At 45.6% G+C, this 22,333-nt stretch overlaps 1 protein-coding gene across 1 annotated transcript in view; it reads left to right on the top strand.

Moving 5' to 3' along the window:
* The first annotated feature begins 7,416 nt into the window (after positions 1-7,416).
* LRCH2 (leucine rich repeats and calponin homology domain containing 2) overlaps positions 7,417-22,333 on the top strand; it is a 46,468-nt gene continuing 31,551 nt past the window's right edge. The window contains exon 1 of the mRNA XM_074147283.1: positions 7,417-7,753. Within this exon, the coding sequence (XP_074003384.1) occupies positions 7,483-7,753 (271 nt within the window). The 5' untranslated portion in view covers positions 7,417-7,482. The remainder of the gene's footprint in view (positions 7,754-22,333) is intronic.

A 22,333-nucleotide genomic window follows, 5' to 3' on the forward strand; every position in this document is an offset into this window, starting at 1 on the left:
CCTGTAGCCCCCCTCAGGGACTGGAAGGCCGCTATGAGGTCTCCCCGGAGCCTTCTCTTCTCCAGGCTGAACAACCCCAGCTCCCTCAGCCTGTCCTTGTAGCAGAGGTGCTCCAACCCCCTGATCATTTTAGTGGCCCTCCTCTGGACCCTCTCTATCAGGTCCATGTCCTTCCTATATTGAGGGCTCCAGACCTGCACACAGTACTCCAGGTGAGGTCTCACCAGAGCAAAGTGGCAGAATCCCCTCTCTGGATCTGCTGGCAAGACTTCTTTTGATGCAGCCCAGGATGTGATTGGCCTTCTGGGCTGCAAATGCACATTGCCTGCTCATGTCCAGCTTCTCATCCATCAGCACCCCCAAGTCCCTTTCCTCAGGGCTGCTTTCTAATACCTCATCCCCCAGTCTGTATTTATACTAAGGATCGTTTCTTCCCAGGTGCAGAACCCTGCACTTGCTCTTGTTGAACCTCATGAGGTTCACCTGGGCCCACCTCTCCAGCCTGCCCAGGTCGATAAAACCTTCCCAGGCCGTATTTCTGCATCTGGGAAGTTGGAGCTGATACGGACTCTGTTATCTCTCAGCCGCCAGCCTGTGACCTCTTAACATCTTGGCGGGTGTCCCATTTGCTTTGTGTGTCTAAGCACTGCCATTAACTCAGTTCTGAGTAATTTCTCACATTACCAGCGTAGGTGACACATGCTGGAGCTGGTGAAAGGGCCTTAAGAGCCAGAACCTCCCCTGCAGCACAACCCCCTGGACTGGAGAGGGCTGCAGGTGTCTGCCAGACCCTGCATCCTAGGAAAGGAATGGCAGCAATGTGACTTTCTAAAGGTTAAAGTGGGATTATTCAAAAAAAAAAGAAAAAAAAAAAGGAAAAAAAGGATTTTTGTAGTGCTTTCCCCTATAACTGGTTGACTAAAAACTGTGGCAAGTAGCCATCGAGCTAAGACCTCAGAGAAAACCTCTGCAGAAGATGGCCAGGTATTCCTGCCCCCAAGGGAACACGCGGAATGGACTTTTTCACCAAGAGCAAGTGTTGTTTGGGGGCACTGAGCCTTCCAACTTCTCAGGTGCTCTGCTTGTCTCATAATCAAACCCCAAGGAACCCTACACGTCCTTAGGCAGAAACAAATAAAAATAGGACTCAGTGGGAGAAGGGAACACATGCCAGCATTCAAACACTTGTGTTCTCTGAAGCGCTTTCTCAGTCCCTTAGTAGATTTAGTGCATTTTCTGCATGTTAAATAACTTGTGATGATTTGTTGTTGTAATAAAACTTATGCCATGATACAAAAATAAGTACCTCAAAATTAACGCTGACCCCTTTGTTATTCCCAGGGGTACCTCATGTCACAGTTATTTAATCCAGAATTACAAAAAATACGACCGTTCACCTTGGGTGAAATGGACCCTAAACTATACGAGGCAGTTGCAAATAAAGGTTTTTCCCTTGGGAAGTAAGCCCGAGTGGCTGCAGGAATACGTCTCACGGAAATGTTTAGCATCCACACGCACGCGTTTCTGTCTGTGGGTATGGAAGCAGAACCCCCTACATCAGAATTGCTCACAGCCTGAACCTCAACGGGCCAAAAACCCCATCACTTTTGTGATGTTTTGTCTTTTGCCCACAAGGGGGGGTGGTTAGGCCTTTTAATTGGTGACAACTGCGGGAGCATAATTCTCAGCCCTTAATGAGGCACACTGGGAGCAGTACAGCTTGGCTAGCTGGCTCTGAGATTGGTGCCACCGAAGAGCTTCTGGTTTTCCGCTAGATGCTGAACATGGCCTTTTAACCATATGTTGCTTCAGGAAAATCATCTTCTTGAGAAGATGGAAGAGAACAAAACCGTTCTCCAGGCTTTTTGAGAACACTCCAGATTACGCCGATGTTCTGAACGTTACCCATTCCCAGAACATGAGCTACGTTGATGATAACACTTCAGCTTTTATGCAGGAGTTCTGACGGGGGCAGCAGAGTGGTGGCGGTGCACACACCACTGAGTTCTGCTCAGTGGAAACAACCGGGTGCTGACAGCTCGAGCACTTCTTGTTAGCAGTTAACGGCAAATTCCATGATTTGCTTCTTATACACCTCGCAGACGCAGCCTGTAGGACTGCGAGGTATTTAGAGAAGAGTTGCTGGGTTTTTTTCCTCTCTCTCTGTATGTGCATTAAGTGAGGTCTCAGCCTGGTATGTGGGAAACTCCTCTTACAATCCCCATTAGCTAAACCTCTGGACTATGCAGAACATCCTTAGCGTCATCCGATAAAAATGCACCTCTAGATCTGGAGACCTGCAGGAGGATTTAACATGTGTATTAAAGCACGCTACAACTGGTCACCCTGTGTACAGTTATCTCGGACAAGGTGACAACAGTCACTTCTTATCTGGGACTGCCTTTTGTGGATCAGAGATGTGGCTTGTGAAATGCGTGGCGTATTTGATAAAAGACAAGGGCAATGGCAGGGGCTTGGGCTCAGCCCATGTGCAGGGTGACGGGGGGGTTGGTAGCTTCAGTGCAATCTGTAACCAGCCCCGCCGCCTCCCAGTAAACCCAGACACACCACCACTGGGCTTCTGATTGCACTGGACGAGTAACTTCAGTTCACGTTGCTTCTCAGAGTCTCTCAATATTAAAGTAAGCCTTCACTGAAAGGGCTGCATTTCTAGTTTTACCAAGAAACAAGCAAGGCAAGTATGCTCCTGCACAGCAAACAACTCATTCAAAATAGAATGAAAGGAGAAATCCCATTAGAAATCACACTGGAATGATCAGGTAAGGATATCTGTCTCTGCAGCACTACGAGGGCGTATTTCCAGTGTGTGTAATTGGAATAAGCGGTACTTGAAATCACATCTTTGAGGGTAGGGGCTGCCCTCCCCCCGGCCTTCAGAAATGTATTTTCCGGTGTGCGATGAAGCACGGCGAGCTGTACAATTAATCAGATGCTCCCAACGGAAAAGGTACCAGGAACCTCCTCATTAATGGATCTGCTGTCTTATTGTGGTCTGTACAAAAAAGACTTTTAAGGACAGATATTGCTCACCAAAGCAGCTAGACGGACTCCTGCTTGCTTCTTTTCTATTCAAGCATCAGATGCTGGGGTATTTTGAGCTATTTCTAGCTCTTTCATATAAATCCCCCTTTGGCACGGACGGCGTGGCATTTGCCTCTTGACCTACCTAGGAACACATAGTTGGCTTGCTTTGCTTTCAAAGTGGGTTGGATGATGCCAGTTTAGCATCGACCTCGAATCCGGTTATTTGGAGATTATTTTAACCCTCCCCTCCCCCCATGGGAAGCTGCGAGCACTTGCAGGTCTGGAAGAAGAAAAGCAGTATCAATGAGGAACAGAGCATGCACTGATATGCAAAGTAGGTGAGAAGAAATTGAAGAGTAATCAAGGAGGTGGCCCAAGGATCATGTGGGTGCTGAAATCACAGGGACTGTGTTATCTCCCTACCTCACGCCTGTAGGAGGACTGAGGATATTCGTAAAGAAGCATAGTAAGAACATTATGAAAGCTCTGGTGTTTAATTGCTTGAAGCAAGAAAGTCTCTAAAGGATGCAAAAAAAAAAGGTCAGTGCTGACATGTCAGGAGGATTTCATTTCTCACAGCAAACGGCAATCCAGGCTGACAAAGACCTGCTTTGTATTCAAGCCCAAGGATTTACCTTGGGAACAGGGAAAGCCTGGGGGTGTCTCTGCTTTTGGCAGTCCCTGCTGCTTGGTCTGCAGTGCCTGGAGCTCACCTGGCCTGGCAGAGACCCACATGTGCAGGGGAGGTGTGTGGGGAGCACTGCACCCCCCGGCACCCCAGGCAGCACCTCCGCTTTGTCACTGCGCTTGGATGTCCTTATCCCACACACTGACCTGGGACACAGCCTGCAGGACACCGGGGAATTACAGAGGGACAGGAGAGATGAGGGACTCCCGCTCCTGCTTTCCCATCTCATAACCTATTTTACACCAGCATTTCCAGCCCAGAGGAGCCTGTGAGGCTTCCCCCGGCAGGCAGTGCTCCGGGGAAACACGGAAGCGGGAGGGATGCTGCTGCCCAGGGCTGGGATGAGGCATGGGAGCAGTACCGGCAGGATGGACACCCAGCTCGGAGCGCGGCTGGGGCTGACCATTGCGGCGATGGTTGATCGGGACACAATTGTATGCAATAAGGAGAAGCAGCAGCAGCAAAAGCACGAGCGAACTTTACTCACATACACAAAGCTATATACAGAGAGCTAGTTTCTGAGCTGTTTTGTCAAAGAGGGTGAGCACTCCCATTCTCACAGAACGCGACTGTTTTCAGCCACATCTCTCTACACACGCTCCTCCAGGTGGTTTTCCAGCCTGACCTTCACAGACACACACAATGTTTTTTTTTTCCTCTGTCCAGCCAGCTCAAAACAATCTTATTCTTAAAGCAATATAGTTTTATTTCCGACCAAGTTTTGCTTGATCTGTGACATGCTCAGAAGGGCTCCAAAATCAGTCTTGATCGATCTTCCAGATGGTTTGCATGGCCCCAACAGACCATGCCAAGGACAACGTCACTGCAAGGCTTGTGAGCAACCACATCTTCAATCCATGCTGAAAGTTAGAGAGATCAAAGCCTTATCTACATCTCATTCCTCCAGGCATTCACACCACCTCTTAAAGTTTGCTGATGTCATATCTTTATGAGTATTTATCTCATCTAAAGCGGATGTGGGTAACCACAAACAGTTTCAAAGTGGAAGCTCTTCATGGAAGTGGGGGATTTGCAGTGGTTTTCAGACTCCTGAAACACAGACTCTGTCTGTGCTGTGGCAGGAAGAAAATACGTTTGTCTTGTCTCATTACAACATCTGCATGCTCTTCCTGTCCTCATCTTAACTGCCTTAATAAATAAGAAAATGCCATCACCTCTGTTTTATAGAAGACACCGAGGGATGGCACAGCTATGACTTACTACTCATTATGACAAGAAGGTTGGGTTTGGGAGCTTTCTGCCACTAGATTAGTGACTCTGGTTTTCCTTGTGAAATGAAAGGGCAGTGGGGGGGTGGGGAGAAAGAACTGTTGAAAGGCTGTGAAATACAGTGTAAATAAAATGAATTAGACTTTAGCATTCCAGACATCTGTTCTGATTGTGCAGCTATTGGAGGTGATAAATGACCCCCCCCAGGTTAATCTGCATGTAGCTACGCCATCGAATGTGCAATCAATTCCCAAGCTTTTGCCTGAGTAAGCAGCAATTTGCCCAAGACAGTTTGCAAATCGGGGATTTGAGGTTAGCCGTTAGAAAAAGTCTCAGACATTGCTTCCAGCCCATTGTATCAAACACTTTAACGCATCTGAAGGTGTGAACCTGCACCCAGCCTGCTCGGCTTGCTTCTCAGTAGGAACACCTGCAGCCACAGTGAGTATTTAAAGATGAAAAGGCCCCTCATAGGTGAGAACTCCAGCACAACTAAATGGTGTTTTGAATCCTTTGACAATTTGTCAGGCCTATTTCTCACAAAGCCAGCTGAACTCCTTTCTCTGTCTAACGTGGCCAGAGATCACTTTGGCTCAAAATAGCAAGGGGCTTGTGTGATGTGGTTCAGAAGGAGGATGGCAGAGCTGCGTCTCTGCGCCCGGCCCTGGGCCAAGCTTCATAAACTCCGAGCGACCATCTCTAACCTTCAGGTAACATTTAGTGACCAGAGCTGGTCCTGGCCACTGCTCGGCTTCGCTCCTGCCAGCTGCAGAGCCACGGCTGGGCAGCCACTTGGCCCAACATCAGCCCGAGAGTTTGTTCAACCTTCACCCTCTCTGGCTGGAAACCACGCAGGGCAGCAGCCATCAGGGCTTACATAGGTTTGTCTGATTTTCCTGCCGTGAATCCAGGGAACAATTAGCTTTTTCAGGGCAAGAGCAGAGGCGCTGCCCCCAGGCAGACTGATCGGTAGATACTCATCTGCGCGCTTTAATCCCGCAGCCCACAAAAGCACCCACAGCTCAGATTAAATGAAGCAGACAGCCACAATATTTGCAGGTGACAACGGGAGCCCTCCCCCACCACACATGTATTTTGCACATCGGCCTCTCGCGCTGGAAAACTCATCTATTCACAATGACAAGGTGATGCCGAAGCCCAGTCCGTACGATGCCGCACCAGAGGATTAAACCCTTCACTCTTCAGCACCTTCTTACTGATCCCGGCTGATTTGGTTCTATTGAATTCCAGCCAGCTATCGCCCACGCGATATTCCAGGGCTCCTCATCTTTTGACTAATAACGGCTCAGCTGTCTCTCACTGACATACTGCTGACTGAAGGCTAGTCGCTCCCATACCGCTTACAGCAGGAATTTCCCTGAGACCCCCAAATTAGTCACGATGCATGCATGCAAAAAAAATATCCATTTAAGGACCTTCAGGGGGATCAAAGCATAAAAGCAGATTCTGCTTATCAAATGCACGGCAATTGCATTAAAATATGCATCTACGAGCCTTTCTTTAGTGTTTCTTAATTATGGCTCCAGAGTAATTTTTGACAGATTTTAGGCAGCACCTAATGAGCACAGATTACATGGTAATAGAGGTAATTACTCATCCATACAGTATTCCAGCAATTGTGTAGTGGTTTATTAATATAACGGGGCCTCGGACGTTGCAACCAGCTCCTGATTTACGTTCCACCGCTCCCTTTTCACACTCTGAGAGCACCAGTACCTTTGTGAGTGTTTCTTGGCCCATTTCGGGGTGCCGGCCTCCCTCCCGGTGCCCTTTGTTCTGCGGTGGGACTCCCCCCACCGCTGCCTGTTCCAGCCCCCGGGAGGAGGAGCCGCCGTTACCGGTGTTGCTGTTCTCACGGAGGTGATGCTCTGTCCATCTGCCTTAGGGGACCGTGTGACCCCGGGACCCACCGGGGAGCGGCGTTGCCATAGATACGGCAGCAAACCCCAGCGGCGCCCGACGAGTGAAGCATCCTACCGGCCAGGCCGCGGGCAGGCGCGGCGGCTCCCCCAGCGGGGAGGGATGCTGTTCCCCGCCGCTGGGCGTGCCGTTTGCCCTGTCACATAAACCTGCGTTCTGCGGCCCGGCCCTGACAGCCTCCCCCCCCGCCCCGACTCCTCCCGGAACCTACTGCCCCGCTGCCGGCCGCCAGCCTCCCCGCTCGCCGCCATGTCGCCGACACCTCCCCCGGCCGCTCCCCGCCCCGCCCCCTGGCGCGCGCGCGGCGCCTCATTGGCAAGCACCTCCTCGGGGAACCTCCCCCCGCCGCCGTGGATTGGTGAGAGAGGCCGCAGGGCAGAGGCGGAACCACGCCCCCTCGCCCCCCGCCGCCGCGGATTGGTGAGGGAGGCCGAGGGGCGCGCAGGAGCCACGCCCCCTCCGCCAGCCGGGCCCCCTCCCCTGCCCCCTGCGGGCCCGGCCGCGCCTGCGCAGTGTCGGCGGGGCGGCGGGGCGGCCCCGGCTGTTGTTATTGTGGGGCTGGTCGGCGCCGCGCGAAGATGGCGGCCGGGCAGGGGGGCGGCGGCGGTAACGGCGGCAACGGCGGTAACGGCACCGGCACGGCGGGGCTGGGCATCCCCGGTCACCTCACTCTCTCCTTCTCGGCCGGGCCGCACTGGGGCGCGGCCACCCTGCCGCAGCCGCACACGGTGCGCAGCCTGGACCGGGCCCTGGAGGAGGCGGGCAGCTCGGGCATCCTCTGCCTCAGCGGGAGGAAGCTGCGCGACTTCCCCGGCAGCGGCTACGACCTCAGCGACACCACGCAAGCAGGTTGGGGGGGAGCTCCGCGGCCCTCCTGCCGAGGGGGCCCGGCGGGGCGGCAGTTGTGAGGGGGGGGAACCTGTGGTGGCAGCGGAGGGGCGCGGGGTGGCAGCGGAGGGGGGGTACGGACAGAAGGGGTCTTCTGTGGTGGGCAAGAAGGAGGGCTTGGGGGGTAGTGGCAGTTGGGAGGGGAGTGGCGCGGGGGGGGTGTGGGTGGGGTGGCACAGAAGGGTTCTTGTGTGGTGGCGAAGGAGGGCCGGGGGCGGTGGTGGCAGTGGGGGTGTGCCATGGCAGCAGCCTGATCCGGTGGCGCTGGTGGGCCCGGGGGTGCCCAGCGGGGGGATCCGTTGGGGTGGCAGCTGAAGGGGCAAGGCGGGAGATGCAGCGGGGGGGGGGCGGTGTGGTGGCAGCGGGGAGGAGCGCTGGGGACCCCCGCTGTGGCGGCGGTGGGGGGCTGGGGGTGTGTGGGGCCGTTGTGGTCCCTATGTCTGTCCCTACGTGTCGCAGGGACGGGGACTCGCCGTGGCCCGGGGCAGGGTGTGCGGGGCGAGGGGAGCTGCTCCGTCCGCGCTCCCCGCTGTGGCCGGTATGTCCCCCCGGGGGTGGCAGGTCCCCCCCCGGGAGGGTTATCACCGGAGGTGTCCGGTCGGTCCCCCCCCCCCCCCCCCGGCGCGGCGGGTGTGGGGATGGAGCGCCTGTTCCCGTGGTGGGAAACGCTCGGGTGCCCTCAGCGTGGATTTACCCCTCTTAGGTGATTTAGGTGGATTTTAGGTGAGGCGAACTTGGAGACATTTTTCTATACGGTTCCTAGAAAACAAACCTGCATTTTCTGCGGGGGTTCTCTTCTATTTCGGCTCATCTCTGATGTGTTTCTGGATTTATTTGCTGCTGGAGCATTTTGAGTAAGGTGCTAGAACAAAATATTGATGAGAGGCCTGGCATCTTTTGTTCACAGTTAATAGTGGCTTTCCAAAATGTTGCTTGGGTGAATTAATTCCGTGGGGGTTTTTTTGTGTTTTGGTTTTTTTTTTTTTTTTTTGTTGTGTTTTGGGGCTTTTCTTTCCCCAGGGGTTATGAATAGCTAGCTTATTGTTTTGAGTATGAGACTGCCCATTGTGGTACCTTATCCATCTCTGACAATCCGGTGCTCCTGCTCTATCAAGTGCTCATTCTGTTGCTCTTTGTTGTGGGCTGCATTTGTGCAGAGGGTTAAATAATGATGTACTCATTCTTCGGTGATAGATTAGGTTGTGCAGGTTGTAGAATTTGTGAAGGACTGATTTTTAAAATCCAATTTCTGTATCTAGTACCAAGCCTGCTAATGATTTGTGGGTTATTAGCTTTTTTTTTTTTCCTGACACATGTGATGCATCCCTATGTGCAATGCAGAATAGGGATAGGTGAAAGTGTATTAGTTCTTTCATAATGGAAGCACAAGATTAAAATAAAAAGAGGTTCCATGAAATAATAGCACTTCTTTGTAGAAGCATAAAACTGTATCCAGCAACATACTAGGTCACTTCTGTGTATAAATATTCAATAACTAAAGCATTAAAAATGAAGCATTGTCTATAGGCAATCTATTATTAAAAAGACTTTTCCTGTATCCTGAAGCAGGTGCATCAATAATCTATATTTTGTGTTTGCATCTAATTGTTACTAATTGCATTTTGGATTTAATTTTTTTTTTTGTTTTATTTTGAATCTCAACATATTTGAGTAAAAGCTGTCTGCAGTGATCTTGTCTTTATCTTTCAGGATGTAGTAGAGCCCAGTCACTACCATCAGTATTGAATTTTCATCATGAAAGATTGTGTGAAAATGTTTAAGGGCAGTCTCTGACAAAAATAGACATCTTGCTTGCTGCTCTAAAAAATGTGCTTAAACAGTTGATGTGGGTCTGTGCAAGTACCATCTCGTAACAATCCTGATTTAATCTAGCACTGATTTACAAATTAACCCTGTAAAATACAAATTTTAGATGTTTTTCAGAATATGCTTGTAAAAAAAAAAAGATTTGTAGTCTTTATTTTGACTTAATCTGTAGGATTTTTTTGGGTAAGCGGGTAAATGGTATTCTGCTGGTGAATCGTGGACATCCTTTGCAGAGCATCAGTGTGGCACGGAGCGTGGTGGAGGATCAGCACTGCCTCAGAGGCTGTGACCGTTTACTCGTGGGCATTTTTGTAGCAGTTATCACCGTTTCATATTTTACCATATACCCATGAGCGAGGTTGTAGATTGAGGCTGAGGCATGGGAGATGGGGGGGTTGGCTCAAAAATCTTTGCTCTGTTTCACTTTCTGTTCTAAGTCAGCGACTCTCGGTTCTGTGATACTTGAAAGAAACATTTTAAAAAAGCAAACCCCTAACAAATCTGTGTGTAAACGATTTCTCTTCCATATTACAGACCTTTATGCTGTAGGATCTACAGTGTCGCTGTAAATCTGGAATATTCTGCCTTAACGTCAATAAAATCAGGAACAGAAAGTTATTTCTAGAATTGAAGTAAAACCACTACAGTTCTCAGTCAGGTTCAGATATGGATATGGTAAAGCACGACTGGTGTCCATTTATCAAAAATACCCTGGGATTTTCTGTTTAAGGTCTGGCCATATTTTACATCTTAGGTAGTGGCTTGCCAGTACGCAGTTTGCAAATACTGTGGCATGTTTGGGGCATCTTAAATTATGTGACAAAAATTATTGCTGAGCTAAAAACATAATGACGGTATCTGGCTGTTTAGCTCTGACCTTATGCTTGTCGTATCTTTTTTTTTTTTTAATGGTGAATTGTCATTGCAGCTCTTTGGACAAAAAAAAAAAACCCACCCTTACTCTGTTACTTCGCTGAATTTGTCTTCTGGCAGTTCAAACAGATCTGCTGCTGTTAAATGAACTTCTGGCAAAAAATAATAATCATAGGTCATGAGATATCAAGAGGTATATTGAATATTCCAGTCATTTTATTAACGTGTGTAATTTTGCTTCTCGCTGCGTGAGCAACATCAGCCCCCCTGGCAGCTAAGTAATTGAATATATTGCATCAGTGTAATCAGTGTCTGCTTAGCTGAAGAGTTGTGTGTCTTCTGCTTTGTTTTGTTTTTTAAATACAGGTTCATGTGCTATATTGCCACGCTGAACGAAGTCAACCTATGCCTTTAGCAGTTTCCCTCCTTTTTTGTGAGTGCTTCTTAAAACATAAATTAGTAAATATGAAAGGTACTGGACTGACAGCTCAAGAAACAATTTATTTGCTGAGGATGAATATCATGGTGCCATCGGACTTACTTGTTTATGACTTTGTCACAGCAAACTTGATTCCCAGTTTTTAATTCTGAGGGAACCTCCAAGCAATTATAAGAAGGTGAATGATTGCTTTTGAAATTTCTCCTTTCTCACCACCTGCTGCCTTGTTATCTGGCTGAGCAGTAGCAGCAGTGTGTTCCCACCAGGACTGCAGAAGGAGCCCTGTGCTCACGGCCAGGAAGGAGCCACCGCAGCCAGGGCTCCTCCATAGTGCCTGTGTCTGCTGAGGAGACACCTTGGTGTTTAGGATATCATTGCCCAGCGTTGCTTGCATGACTTTCTTGATTTTTGTACATCGTATTTCTGGCCTTTCTAAGGTATATCCAGTCACTCAGCTGGTGACGGATTAAAAACAACAAAACCTATAGCTTAATACTGAATGTTAATTTACGATATTCTTCTTCTGCATTTACAATACACGCTTTTTCCTGTCTGAATAGAGTTATCTTTGTTGGTGGTACCAAGGCTGGTTAAAGTGATGGCAGGTAACTGAATAGCAACACCAAATCCAATTTTCAGCTTAAGAAAATAACATTCACATATGATGTATATCCTAAATGTAGATTGCATTCTAGAAATCAAGCGTGTTGGAAAAACATGTGGTTCTTCAGGAATGACTTCAGATTTGAACGAAAAGAGAAACTCAGATTAAATGTTTTTGGCAGGGAGGGGATAGTGTTTATACTCAGAAATGCATCAGATGTAGAAACTGGAAGTGACACTGTTTTATAAGGAAGTAATTGTGGAATTTCCCTGGAGTGGTTTCCCAGTCTGTGCAGAGTTTGGGCTATGGGAAGAGGAGTCGCGTACATTGCCCGAAGCAGCCTTGCTGAAGGCCAGCAAGCAATAAGGGCGCTTGTTAAGGATACTTGGTGTTATAGACAAGTTAGGAAAAGTCTCAGTTCAGTGAGTTGAATTGAAACAACTGATTTTTAGTTCGCCTGCATAAGAGGATTGCATTATGAAGAATACTGCTAATATCTTAATCTAGACTTAAAAAAAAGTTAAAAATCTATGTTATAGCCTTATCTGAAATACTGACCTACAAGAAATGTGCAATGTGTAATTTTTTTTTTACTTTTTACGTTCTCCGTCCATCAAAATTAAATTTGCTGACACATTGACTATTTTTGTGCCTTGGAATATCAAAAAAATTTAACCTCTCAGATCTTTCTGCTTTTGATCAATCTAAAAAAACCTTTTTGTGATACGTATTTCTGCTTTGTTACTTATTTCAGGAGGGGACAAATGTATTTATATCACAAATTGTGTTGCAAAGCCTTGTGTGATAAGAAAAATGGGACTAGCTTTTGCTTTTTCAGATTTTTTTTGTTTGTGAAAAGTATCCTCTCGTCTGACTTGGGAAGCTTTTTTAGAGCTGATTCAAAAGTATATGTTCATTTTACTGGCAAGGCTGGGAAAGATACTTGCTATATCTTCTGTGGTAAAAGTTCTACATGACGGTGTTTAGAGAATTTTAAATTCTGTACTTTTCTGTGGCTGTCCAACAGTTCTGATTTTTATCATTTTTCCAGCTAACCTGGGATTGTTTGTTGCTTGGCAGGAGAATCTGCTGCCAGGTCTGACAGATCTAGAGAAGGTATAGCGCTTTAGGCGAGGGGAAAAAATAGTTATTCTCTGTTACAGAACTAAAATCTTTTTCTGCTTGACAGACATGATTATCACTGGTGTGTTCCCAAGTGTCAACATAGGATTTCTCAGAAAAGGCTTTTGTAGTTACAAGGCTCGAAGGACCCCTGCATCTCCAGCCAGCAGGTGTAACTGCATGGCGAGCAAATCCCAGGCCATCTGTGTCTGAAAAGAGCCATCTCCTTCAATTTGTCACCTTACCCCTCTTTAATGGGTAGCATCAGTGCGTTGTGGACAAGAACTTGATATATTAAAGAGTGGCCTAGAACTAAAAGGTTTATGGAGGGGTTCTGTGCAAATCACTGCGTGTGGTCCTGGGTGATATTCTGTACTTGTAGTTCAGTTAACAGAGGTGGTACAGCCCTTCTTAGGTGCTGGCACGAGGTCTGGCATGGGTGGGATAGAGGCAGCGGGGGACACCAGCCAGGAGGAGCAGATGCTGGAGCTGCTGAGGCAGCAGCCCTCGGCTCGGGAGAACGTGCTGGAGCTGCCGCTGGACCCTGCGCTCTCTGCTCACGGACTGAGAGTTTCCTCAGTTTCTTCAGGGCTTTTTCTGCTTTGCTCTTACTTCACCCTCCATGTGTGCCAGTGTTCTTTGGCTTCCAGCACTCTAGCTTACTTGAAAAATGTTTCTGCTTAGTTTATCCGGTGTCAAATACTTTTACCTGCCCAGAAGAGCGGTCTGGTTGTAAAGACGTTACAATTGATGGGTATGTTCAGATTGTAAACTCTTCAGGGCAGAGCCCTGGGCTGTGTATGACTGAGCACACACACACTACCGTAAGAAGCTTTGCTTGGGAGTTCGGTGTGCGTTTTAGGTAATCCTTAACAAACCCAGACTTGGCTTCATTTACAAATGATGATTACTTTCCCTTATATTACTTTTCTTTGAAAGAGTTAAAATAATTTTAAACTGAAACTTGGAATTTAGAAATTTCAAGAACAAAAAAGAAGTGGACAGATTCAAACCAAGAAGCAATGGCCAGTTTAGGTGGGAAGGAGATGCCCTGTGCTGAAACACACGAGCTTAGTAAGTGTTGCTGCCTTGTCAAGGAAACACGTTTCGCTCTTTCTGGTAGTAAGCTCTTTCAAGAATAAAAGCCTGAACTAAATACTAAAGTGTCGTGGTATTTAGGGAAACAAATAATCTTCCCATGGGATTTGTTGCTTGCCATTTCAAAGTACAACAGATTTGTGGTGACAAGACGCCTGCAGAAGTGGAGAGGAAGGTAATCCTGGACATAGATTCATAGATTGGTCCAGGCCAGAAGGGACCTCCAAAGGTCATCTAGTCCAACCCTCCCCGCAGTCAGCAGGGACACCCCCAACTAGACCATGTTGCCCAGGGCCTCGTCGAGCTTCACCTTGAATATCTCAAGGGAAGGGGCCTCAACCACCTCCCTGGGCAACCTGTTCCAGTGTTCCACCACCCTCAGAGTAAAGAACTTGTTCCTAATATCCAATCTAAATCTCCCCTGGAGGTGTGCTGACTGTCCAGCCCGTTGGTGTGCCTCTTCATCCCTCCTGATGCTACTGCGAGGAGCAAATGATTCTCTTCTCTTAGTGGTGTGTTCTTTATTTTTTTGTTTTACTCATGGTGTGCTACAATAACTGGACACGAATAGCAAAGAGCTGGAGCAGTGTCTTGTGTTGGGAATACCTAGATCCTTCTTGTGTGGTAACGTGTAAGGCCTTCCCTGAACTCATCGGCTGGTTTTGTCCCTGCACTGGTGTGCAGCAGGTCAGCACCGGCATGTCCCCAGTTGTCCCAACATGTAGATCAGAGCTTCTGGTTTAGGTTTTGACGAGTACAAATTTCAGGAAAAACCTCATGTACCTGAACCAGCATGTGGTGAGTAGAGACGACTTGCATGAAAAACGAGAATTGCTTAAACCAAACTGCCGATGTAGACACATCCAGTGCAGACACGGAGACCAGGCTCCATGAGGATGAGCAGGAATAGTGAGTTCCTCGAGGCTGCCTTGATTCCAGAGCCAGTGTGTGGGGTCTCTGGCCTTCCTCCTGCATAGAAGTCTGTGAGAGACAATCTCTCAGTCTGTTCTGTTACAGAAACATGGATTTCACAAGGAAGAGCAGTGGTTTGATCTGACGGGATGCTTTTTTGATTTAAGTCCCTAAAGTAATAAAAGTGGTTTTTTTTTAAAAAAAAAAAGATTTTTTTTCTTTTGTAGTGCTGTTTAGTTTGAAAAGCCGAGAACTCAGAATCTGTAAAATGCAGATTGCCTGTGCAACCTTCCCTCTGCGCTTGATGAGAAGCTTTAATTACGTGGTCGCATACAGCTTCTTCGTTTGTCGCTTTAACCGCACAGAGTATGCAACTAAAATCAGTGACATGGATAACCAGAAAGCAGGTATTTCCTAGCTCTTCGGTTGTTGGATTTAGAACCCAAACACCACTTTGTAATGTCTCTTTCACAAAAATAGAAGCTATTCTCTGCTCTGTCAAACACCCAGTTAAAAAAAAATGTAAAAGCTGCTTCTTGCCAGCTACAGTTTTGGGAGTGTTTTTCTTCCTTTGAAGCAGCTCGAAGAAGACACGCAAGCAGAGGAGTATGAGAGTGAGAAGCCAGGTGAAGAGATGGGTAGCTGCTCTGTGGCAGAGAGAGCCCTGTGCTGAAGTATCTGAAAGGGTATTGCTGCGAGGACCGTGGTGGCTTCCGTTAGCACATCCCGTACCTTGCCTTTCTCTTCAGCAGCAGGGAAGCCTTACAAGACTGAGTAAATGATTGAACGTGGACTGGAAGCTGTGAAGCCAGCCAAAGTAATGCATTTTCCTGGAAGGTTTTTTCATCCCTCTCTGGCTATTAGTGGTCACATTGGTGTCAGCCAAACCCTTTATGTCAGCACTTCCTTTATGCTACTTCTGAACTTGCTGAGAAGTCCATCCATCCATGGACATCCATCCATCCACTCATCCAACCATGGATGAGTTTCTCATCCATCCAGGTTGCAGTTTTGTGACTGCATAAAAGCTGCAACTCTGTATCAGTGCTCTTTCTCCTCGCAGTTTCAAAAACTCCTCACTATTGTTTCCCTTTCTGTCAAATTGCTCTCACGTCACTTGCAGTGGGTTCTTTTTATCTTTGCAGCTGCCTCCCGCTGTATTCCCTGGCACGGTAGGTCCTTGGGAGAGGGTGCTGGTCCTTATTTATGTGCAGTCTCTCTGATCATGGTTACATGTAGGATTATATATTATAGAATTAGAAATATATATATATATACACTCTACGTGTTAGTAAAATACTTGTCTGACATATAAATTGGACATAACTGTAGTGATACAAAAGGTGTAGCTATCCCAGGATTCTCTATTAAAAGCTGGTAATAATCTTTTTAACCTGTTACTTGATAACTTCCTTTGCATCCCCATATTTTTACTGAAAATAATGAAAATAGATTGTGTCCTCAGTTGTCTGTTCCAGGCTGATGAAACCTATTCTGTATAATCTTTTATACTGAGAAATTGTCACGCGTGTGCATATCCTCTTTGTGCGCGCTGTAGTGTACCTTTGTTGTTATAAGCAAGGAAGCGTATGCAGTGTCAAGGTATGGGTAAGCAACGAAATAACTTTCTATTCTTCATTCCTTGCACTGTTTTGTGCCTTTGACTTGGGTTGCTATTTTCAAAAAAAATCAAGAATCAGGTAATACAGCTGGAAGAATCTCAGTTTTGAAAAGTCAGCATATACACTTAGGAGTTACTAATTAAATACGATACATCAAAGCTAGAGAAGCGTGTGAAAATGGAATCCTCACAATGTTGTGCCTAAGATAAATAGGAAACAACACTGGAAACACAGCAGCAGAACTAGCTGCACTTGTGACATGGCTGAAAATGCAAAGTGTCTCTAAGACTTTTCCTTCAGGGTTTTTTTTTGTTTGTTTTAATCGTAAGCTACTGCAGTATTAACCGTGAAGTTCTGGTAACATCACTTAAGTTTATTTAAATGTGAAAATTCTAACCATGCAGTTTCTAAAGTAAGTCCTTCTTAGCATTTTTATTTCTTAAAGTGATCTTTTGCTTCTGTGGAAACTTCAAGTGATTTGCTCTTTCTGCACGTTGACTCTGTGCTCAGATTAAAAAAGGCTTATACTCTTCTCAAAGTTTTGTTGGTTTGAGGGAGCTTTTCTAGACGTAGGTATTACAGATAGTATTTCAATTCATTTGGAATTAAAATTCAATGGTGACAATGTATTAAAAAATATTTGGAGGATGGTCTTTTACATGGCATTAAATACTTGTATTTGAAGTCTTATTTTCTACAAGTGCCTAATATTTTTTTTGAAAGTAAACAACATCAGTGTTAATGCTCAGGTGTAACTTCATAACGAGTTGTGTCTGGGTCTTCTGTTAAAGCTGCTTCCCATTTGTGGGGAGGCTGTGCTGCAGAGCACGAGTCCTGCTCTTTGTCATTCCACAATAAATGCTCTTGGGGCTTGTGAACCAGTTCGGAGTTTTTCTCTGTTCTGTGTCATTTTGGTATGTCAGTTAAAATAAAGAGAATCCTAGAATGGTTCGGGTTGGAAGGGACCTTAAAGATCATCGAGTTCCAACCCCCCTCCGCCATGGGCAGGGACACCTCAAGGGTTAGTTGAAGACAGAATATGCTTCACAGATAAAAATAAATTTAAATATTACTACATAAACTTTTAATAATGGACTTTAAATGTATTTAACTTCCCTTGTGAGAAGGAAAGTGTGTTTGGTCAGTGGGGTTTCCTGAGCGCTGGAGGTATGTCAGGTACGGCAGGGTTTCCTTCCTGTGGGTAAGAAATGATGGGCGCTCACATGGGTCACTGTGGCTCATCGTGTTGGAGACCAAACCTATATTTGTATGTGAAATGCATAGTTACGTGCAAAAATTATCTTGCTGTACTTCTTGAACGTTCTTTGCCAGTAAATTATAAAATGTTTGTGTCAGTTCTGCAGCTGAAGTGGTTGCTGTTTATATCAGTAGGTGCAGTCATTCTGCAGGTGGGTGGAGTTTAATTGTTCACTGCTTAATTTTGCAACTTAAGTAAATATTAAGAATCCTGGTATTAGTTAATTAACCAGGCTTCTTTTTTCCTCTTTCAAAGGAAAATTTTGAAGCATTTCTACGTTTAACATCACTAGTTATGCATTGACATCAGGACTTGAACTCTGAACCTGTGTGTAGGATGTGCGGAGCTTGAGGGGATTGCTGGCGGTGGTTCCTTTTGCCGTAACCTTGGTGAGCTTCAGAGTCCATTTCTCCTGAGGTTCCAGAAAATCAGGATGAATCAGTAGTTTCAGGAACCTGGTTCTGTTTCAGTTGTAATAGAAAGTGCCTAGGTAGCTTATGCAAAGGACTTGTGATCAGGATCTCTAAAAAAAAAAAAAAAGAAATAAATAAATTCCTCAATGGTCTCTCTTCCTCCCACCAAATCTAGCTGTCGCTGTCTGATGTGGTCTTGGGTTTGGTTTTTTTTTTCCCCTCTCTAGCAGGTAACAGCACAGGAGCAGGGTGTTTAAAACACACTGTAGTGTAGACACAGGATGCATATTGGGGATTGGTTTTCAGGTGGATGTAACTGTTGTTTTGGGGGATTTTTGTGGTGTGGTAGTTTTTTTTTTTTTTTCCCCCCTTCTGTAACTCAGTATTTGAAAGCTCCAAATGAAGATTTGTGTTTCATTAATGCTGCCATCAAAATTCGTACCTGGCAGAAATAAGACCCTTTCTCGGAAGCAGATACATATTTAGGCACACTCGGCTCTTCTGATGCATCTTTAGTTTTCCTCTTTACCATCATAAGGAACTGCTATTTTAAATACCCAAGAAGTGCTAAGATGATTATACTTCCGTAATACAGACCCCGATTTTACATCCTGTAATTACATAGGTTGGACAAGATCTTCGTAGGTCGCCCAGGACAGGCTCCCGCTCAGACCAGGGCCAGTTAGAGCAGGTTTCTCGGGACCTTGTCCAGTTGAGCTTTGAATGTCTCCAGTGATGCTTCAGTCTCTCTGTGAAATGTGTTTTCTGGATTCTCCTCAAAGTCTCAGTTAATCTCATTTTTCTGACTGAAGAAAGTATTTTTACATAAACAATTAAATGGGCTTGTTCCTGCTAAGTGCCACTTCTCTGGTGGTAAGGAAAGCCAGATCTCTTATTTCATTTCTTAGTTTCTCAACAAACCGGGCAAGGACCCTCAAGCTTTAGCAGACTTCGAAACATATCTTTTCCAAATTTTTCCTTTTTTCTTTTTTTTTCATACATCATTTGTCACTTTAATATTGAGTTTATAGACTTCAGCTTAAGATCAATAAATTCAAATAGTAGCTTTGAATACCTGCTGACTCGTGGACCTACTGTCCCCAGTCTTAGAATGATCCATGTCATTTACAGTGTACTTATGTGATGCTGTTGAAGACTGAAACAAGGTAGAAAACAAGGGTGTTCTTAGTGATTACGCTAAAGACCAATCGTATTCTTAATTATGTAGGTATTCGCTACTGAAGTATCGCAACAGAAACCGGCAGCTTTGGCTTGCTAATAAACTACTACTGTATACTATTTCCATGAATTTTGTTATGTCTTATTTCTCAAAGCAGGATTGCTAAAACAAGAAAGGAGGAAAACGTAATGCAAGTGGATTTATTTTCCAATGTTTTGTTCAAATGCTTGGAAGTTGTTAGCAGCTCTTCAGTGTTTTTGGAAGCTCGATAGTGACAGTAGTAAAATGAAGAATGATGTTTTCAGATGTGGATGAGTCAAGTTTAGTGTTAGCTCGTCAATGTTTTCCAGTAAAGAAGATGGCAAGACTAAGGAAAATGCGAAAATCCAGGGATTTATAATTACAAACATACCTTAATGGGAGACATACAGGCTTGGAACATTCTCCTGAGGACCAAACTAGCACTTTTTCACGGTGTGTCCATGCAAACTCTGCGTAACATGAAATATAGCATAAAATTGGAGGCGAGCTGATAAACTGATGCAACTGCTGAGGAAGTGTCACCTTCAGGACAAGAGGTAATGGGCACAAACTTGAACATAAGAAGTTCCATCTAAACATGAAGAGGAACTTCTTTCCTGTGAGGGTGGCCGAGCCCTGGAACAGGCTGCCCAGAGAGGTGGTGGAGTCTCCTTCTCTGGAGACATTCCAAACCCACTTGGACGTGTTCCTGTGCAACCTGCTCTGGGTGGACCTGCTCTGGCAGGGGGTTGGACTGGATGGTCTCTAGAGGTCACTTCCAACCTCTGCCAGTCTGGGATTCTGTGAGCCACAGTCAGGAGCAATAACAACGCTCCAGCTGGGAGGTGGGAGGGCTGTTTCCAGCTTAGTCCTCAGTTTCTGTGGTGGTAACTGCAGCCATGGTTGTTGTCACTTGCAGTGGGTGAGAGGTTCCCTCCACTACAGGTATCAAAGCTGTATCACACTACTGTGGGGATTGGGCAGTGACCCCAGCACCCAGGGGTCCATGGGGGACATAGAGGGACATGGGACTGCTCTGGCAAGCTGGCCTGGGCTTAGCTTTGGGCCTGTACTTCTCTGTCTGTGCATGCTGGAATCTCCATCCCTGGTAGAAGATGGGCAACTCCTGCCCATAGGAGCTTAAGCTATTAGATGTGTCTAGTCTGGCTTAGGTCTGTTGGTTGGTTGGTTTTCTGTTGGTAGTTTTTTGGGTTTTTTTGAGACAAATTTAACTTTATTTCGTGCATGCATCTTTGCTTTATGGTTCATCTTAAATGCTTGGCAGCTTGGATGTAACTTTCCTTCCTCCTCCTCAGGGAGACGGGGAAATGCATACATTTACTGGCTGATTTCTTTAAATTATTTTGACATTTCAGCATCTGGAATATCTTTGAGCAACAAAACTTACTTTCTTAAATTTCATATTCTGTCTACTGTTCCTTGAATGTTGTGGCACAAATGATGCATCTCATTTGCCATGGCTGAGTGCTGGTTCTCCGGAATCATCTTGTGTCTGACAGACTAATACGCCTTGCCTGTGTTCTGGGTGTTGATCTCAGGCTTGGGTTAGATTGGCTAAAAGTGCATCTTTAGGATTGGGTCTGAACAGTTTGCATTTTGTAAGTTCATTGACTTCTGTGGGACTAATTATATAATTACTGTTCTGCTTAAATGTTTTTTAGCTTAGACTGGGCTAAAGCATCACTAGAAAAACTGGCTAGGAAAATCTGTGTGTATTAAGAGTTAGGAGAGCAGATGTGGGGTTTGGGGGTGAGTTGCTTTCATTTTGAGCTAGTTTCTAAATAAAATTGGAACACTTGCAGCAAGCAAAAGCCCGACATCAATATATCGGCATATTTTTATGAAAAATGTTATAACATCAAGATGAGGTTCAAGTGTAAATTTCCCAAGTAAGCCTTGTATCTCAAATTCAACTTGTAGTGCATACAAAATGTGAATATAAAAATGATTGTACTGGATGAAATAAAAGGCCAGTCTGTTCTAGCAGCCTCCCCTAGTAGTAAGCAGTAGTGAATGCTCACGGAAAAGTGCAAAACCAAGGCAAATGTGATGTTAGTGACTCCCTTACAGTACGTGGCTGTAACCTGACAGCCTGAGCTTTTGGTTTTGCCTTTTGATCATGCCTTAAATTTATACAAGATACCTTCTTAATCCCAATAGCTTCCCCTCCAAGCTGACTGGTTTCCTAAAATTCTTTCTTTCCTTTTGAGCTTTAAATATATTGCCTTTTAATTGTTGTCTTACAGTCAGTAAAGACTTTGTTCTTCCTGTTAAACTAAGATGCAACCAACTTCTTCATGTTTTTGTAGTTCCTCTTTTAGATTTAACCTTTGTAATGGTTTACTTCTCACTTTTATTTTTTCCACAGAGATAACAAATTGAAATACCCTTTGATTCATGAGCAGTCATGATAGTGTCTTCTATTTAGTCTTCACATAAGACCCCCAGTTTAGAGTTTTCTAGTCTAAACTGGATAAGCAAAGGATTCCTACAATCTCACTTCTAGAGGAGTTGCCATCTGATTAGTCTTCAAAAGGTACCTAAATTGCATAAGCTTCACAAGTACACTTTATTTAGTGTAATAGGTGAACTCATAAATTTTTTGCTTGTTGTGAAAACATGTCTGGAGTTAGGAGTAATTTTTCAGTTTGGATAAAGAATATTGTTACTTGTTTTTAAAAAGCTGTAAGTCCATTTGAGATCTGAATGCTGTGGGAAGCTATATACACTTGTAAATAGCTCCACCTAAACACGAGGAGGAACTTCTTTACTTTGAGGGTGGCAGAGCCCTGGAAGACGCTGCCCGGAGAGGTGGTGGAGTCTCCTACTCTGGAGACATTCCAAACCAATCTGGACATGTTCCTGTGCGACCTGCTCTAGGTGGACCTGCTCTGGCAGGGGGTTGGACTGGATGATCTCCAGAGGTCCCTTCCAACCCCATGTGATTCTGTATCTTTCTCTTTAGAAATACCCAAACCCCTACGCCTATTCTAATACTGTTTTGCAATGAATGAAAGAAAAATTGCCTGGAAAAGAAGTCATGCTATCTTCCAACTTTTATTTACCTTTTTAGTTTATTATTGACAGATAATAGTTATCGCTTCATATTTTTTTTTTCATAATGGAAAAGTGGAATCCCTGGCCCCCGGTG

Source organism: Numenius arquata, chromosome 5, assembly GCF_964106895.1.
Source record: "Numenius arquata chromosome 5, bNumArq3.hap1.1, whole genome shotgun sequence".
Classification (NCBI taxonomy): domain Eukaryota; kingdom Metazoa; phylum Chordata; class Aves; order Charadriiformes; family Scolopacidae; genus Numenius; species Numenius arquata.